General features: G+C 34.1%; 1 protein-coding gene across 1 annotated transcript in view; it reads right to left on the bottom strand.

Moving 5' to 3' along the window:
- LOC117125331 overlaps positions 1–3,509 on the bottom strand; it is a 29,180-nt gene that overhangs the window by 20,114 nt on the left and 5,557 nt on the right. Inside the window, exon 2 of the mRNA XM_033271800.1 lies at positions 1,648–1,750. Coding sequence (XP_033127691.1) covers positions 1,648–1,730 — 83 coding nt within the window. The 5' untranslated portion in view covers positions 1,731–1,750. The remainder of the gene's footprint in view (positions 1–1,647; positions 1,751–3,509) is intronic.

Below are 3,509 nucleotides of genomic sequence, written 5' to 3'. Positions count from 1 at the left end.
AATTCTAATTTCGTCGGAATTGATCAAAACTCCCTAAAATGTGCAATTTTTAGAGGAATTTGGCCTAATTAAACAGTAAATGCGCGCGAAGCGCCCGAAATTTAAAATGTTTAGGCACTTTCAGGGGGTGAAAAGGGAATCTTCAAGGGGTGGGGAAAGATTTTCCACAGATGGATATTTTCCCCTTGTCCCCCGGTGGTTATGCCACTGCGGAGAATATCTAGCGGCTTAGATCAAAGGAGCTATGGACACCTCTTTGAAGTGGAAAAGGGGTTGCTGGGTGTTGAGTCTGGTCATTATGATATCTTCCTTTTTATTCTTGTCTTTATTTTTCTCTTCTCTTTTCCTTTTCCTTTCCTTTTCCTCTTCTTTTTCTTTCCCTCCCTCTCCCCTCTTTTTTTCTCTTATTACCCAGCCCGATACGACGGCTTGGTCAGCCCGGTAAAAACCGTCGGGGGTGGGGGGGTAGGTCTGCCCCCGCCTGTTATGCCACTGAGTGGAGGTGTTTATATTTAGGTGAGTTACATAAGCTAAGGCTGTTAAAAAGATTAAATGATCCCTCGCATCCACTTAAAGCAATATATTTTAAACAAATCTGGTTGACTTCGTCCACTAAAATGCAATACAAGCAAATGCAGGAAATCTTTTGTCCACAGCTCAGTTTATGTAATTGACTCAACTTTTGATAAATAATTTTAAGTTATAGGTTATATGCTAAGTTATTTGATTGTGTTATTGAGATTTAGCCCTTGTCCTTTTCATTTTCCTTTTTTTAAAATTATTTTTTGTGCCCCTTTGTATACACTTATTTTTAAAAAATATTAAATAATTGCAATAAAATTTTTTTATCTTTTGATGGAATATTGACCTTGTTATATTTTCTAAATGGCTACTTCAATTTAATTCTTTCCCGGACTGTAATATATATTTTTTTTCATATGCCCCTTTGCTTACACTTATTTTATTATTGACTTTTTAATTCTATTTTCAATAATTGATTTATAAAATTGAAATTTTTGTAACAATAACAACAGTTTTTGTTGTTTCTTTTTTGGTATTTTTTTTAAAATCTAATTGACGTCTTTTCAATGTGTTGTTAAATAATTGTTCAGTACTGTTTACTTGTTTTATCCGATCCTGTTTTAATTTATTGCAATAAAAATACATTTGAATTTGTATTTGTTAAGTGATAATATGTTTATTTTTATGTTCCATCACTGCTAGACCAAGGCCCTGGAATAACCTTCCTCCGAACATTTAACAATCACCTTCTCTTGACAGTTCTAAGTCACTACCACCTTTTTTAATAATCTCTTTTTTGGAGGAATGGCGCCATACACATGGAACGATTGATTGATTAGTTTTGATTTGTTTATGTGTTCTGTGTTTGTGTTGGGCATTGATCATGATAGCCTGTGGGTTGGGGTGCTTAAGTATGTGGGGTGCAGCGCTTTGTATCTGTAAAGTAAGGCACTTTATAAATGATTGGATTGGATTGCATGTACAATCAAGGCAACTGAAGTTTGTACACCACTGGTTGTGTTCAATAACAATACACTACAGTATATATATCTTATCTTGTCCTATCTTGACACATTGTAGGCATACATACATACTGATTAGGCTATAGGTTTACGTGCTACATACCCTCCAGGAAGAGGAGTACCGTTAGAGAACATAAAGAGACACGAAATGAGAAGCACTGTCAGAAACGTGACGGCTGGTCTCATCTTCTTGCGTGAACATACACCTAAAATATAATTTGAAAGCAAAAACTATACCACAATGCTGTTCAATTCATTGAATTTTGATATAATGTCTTCGCACATTGAAGTCAATCGTAGGGCCTAACATGAAACTCAACAGCAACTTCAGTAGCCTAGATTAATGGATACAACAACAACAACAGCAGCAGTAGCAGCAGCAGCAACAGAAACAGCAAAAGCAACAACAACAACAACAATAACAATAATAATAACAATAATAATAATAATAATAATAATAATAATAATAATAATAATAATAATAATAATAATAATAATAATAATAATAATAATAATAAACGTAAAAAAGTACGCGATCTGGTTGATGAATAAGAGGACTTGATAGAGTGCACACACTCAATATATCGCTTAGGGCCTATCTATCGCAGCCCTAAATTTATTTAGAATGAATTCGGGTTTTCTAAGTACTCACCTATTTCACTTTAGGGTTGTAGGCTCATAAGGTCCTTTGCGATAAAAAAAGAATGATAAAACTACATAAGGTATCTTTAAATGATACTAATTAAACGTGGCCTTCTCTAGAATAGTTAGCATTAGGCCAAAAAAAAAAAAAAATTAAAAAAAAATTGTTGTGTTGCCCTTAAAGGGGGAACCTCGAGATCGTGTGTCGGTCGGTCGGATTTTTTTATATTTTTTTTAGTAATACAGTACCGTACCTGAAATAGGATAGGCCTCAAACTGCAGTCCCTATTATGGAGATCCTATGCCTAAGGCCTCGTAGGCACCACAATAGAACGATGCCAAACAAAATATATTAAACTTAATTACGGAATAAAATTATACTAACCAGTATATTAAAATAAATTTAACAAAAATAAATCTGTTTAAAGAAATATTTATATAAAAAAGATAATGTGTGCATCCGATCCACACGATCACGCACGGACAGATGGAGCAAGCCATACTATGGCTATGAAAAATGCAGAGCCATATATATGAAGAGTTGCGACATTCCGCTCCTTGGTTTGCGAAAGTCACGTGGTACACACCGTCCATTTTGTGTTATGATCTTCCCGATGAACACATGCAAAGTATATGAGTTACGTACACTGCATATTAATTTCACATACTTAATTGGGTTTACAATTATATTATTTTATAATTAACATCGCATAGTATGGACAGCGTATTAGAATTCATATATAATCGAATATTTGCGCGCGTGCGTGCTCGGGTAAATTCCGTGCTCGCGTAAAGTATTGGAATAAATTGGAATTTTTTTCATTTATTGTTAATTCGTTACATTTCAATTAACGAAGACTGAAGACCCGACGTATTTCAAAGCCCCATTCCCGGCAAAATCTCACTAAAAACAGATTTTTTTATAGAAAAGATGCATATGCATTACTCCAATTATTATAAATCATGGAAAAATATTGGCATAATTTTTAGTTTTACGCAAAAGAATAAAAAAAAAAAAAAGAAGAGAAATACAGACTATTTCTCATAGAATATTACCATTTTCTCGACGAATTATTCGTTACTAGGCAAAATCGGAGGTTGTAGATCGCATCCGCTGGAATACTCTCGCTTTTATGTATACTTTATACAGTCAATACAGTGCGCCCTCTCTAATGGGATTAGTTTTCGTACTTCGCATCTCGCACAATGCGGTCGTTCGAGTAGGCATGAGATATGTTTGTTTAAGTGTCAAAATCTCGGTCAGAATCATTTTTTTAACAAATTTGAAATAATTCCTATGAAATATTATATTTCACAAGCGTC

The sequence above is a fragment of the Anneissia japonica genome, unplaced genomic scaffold (assembly GCF_011630105.1).
Source record: "Anneissia japonica isolate Jap-2015-1 unplaced genomic scaffold, ASM1163010v1 scaffold315_len769609_cov171, whole genome shotgun sequence".
NCBI classification, from domain to species: domain Eukaryota; kingdom Metazoa; phylum Echinodermata; class Crinoidea; order Comatulida; family Comatulidae; genus Anneissia; species Anneissia japonica.
The sequence above is the reverse complement of the archived record's forward strand: the minus strand, read 5'-3'. Positions and strand labels throughout refer to the sequence as shown.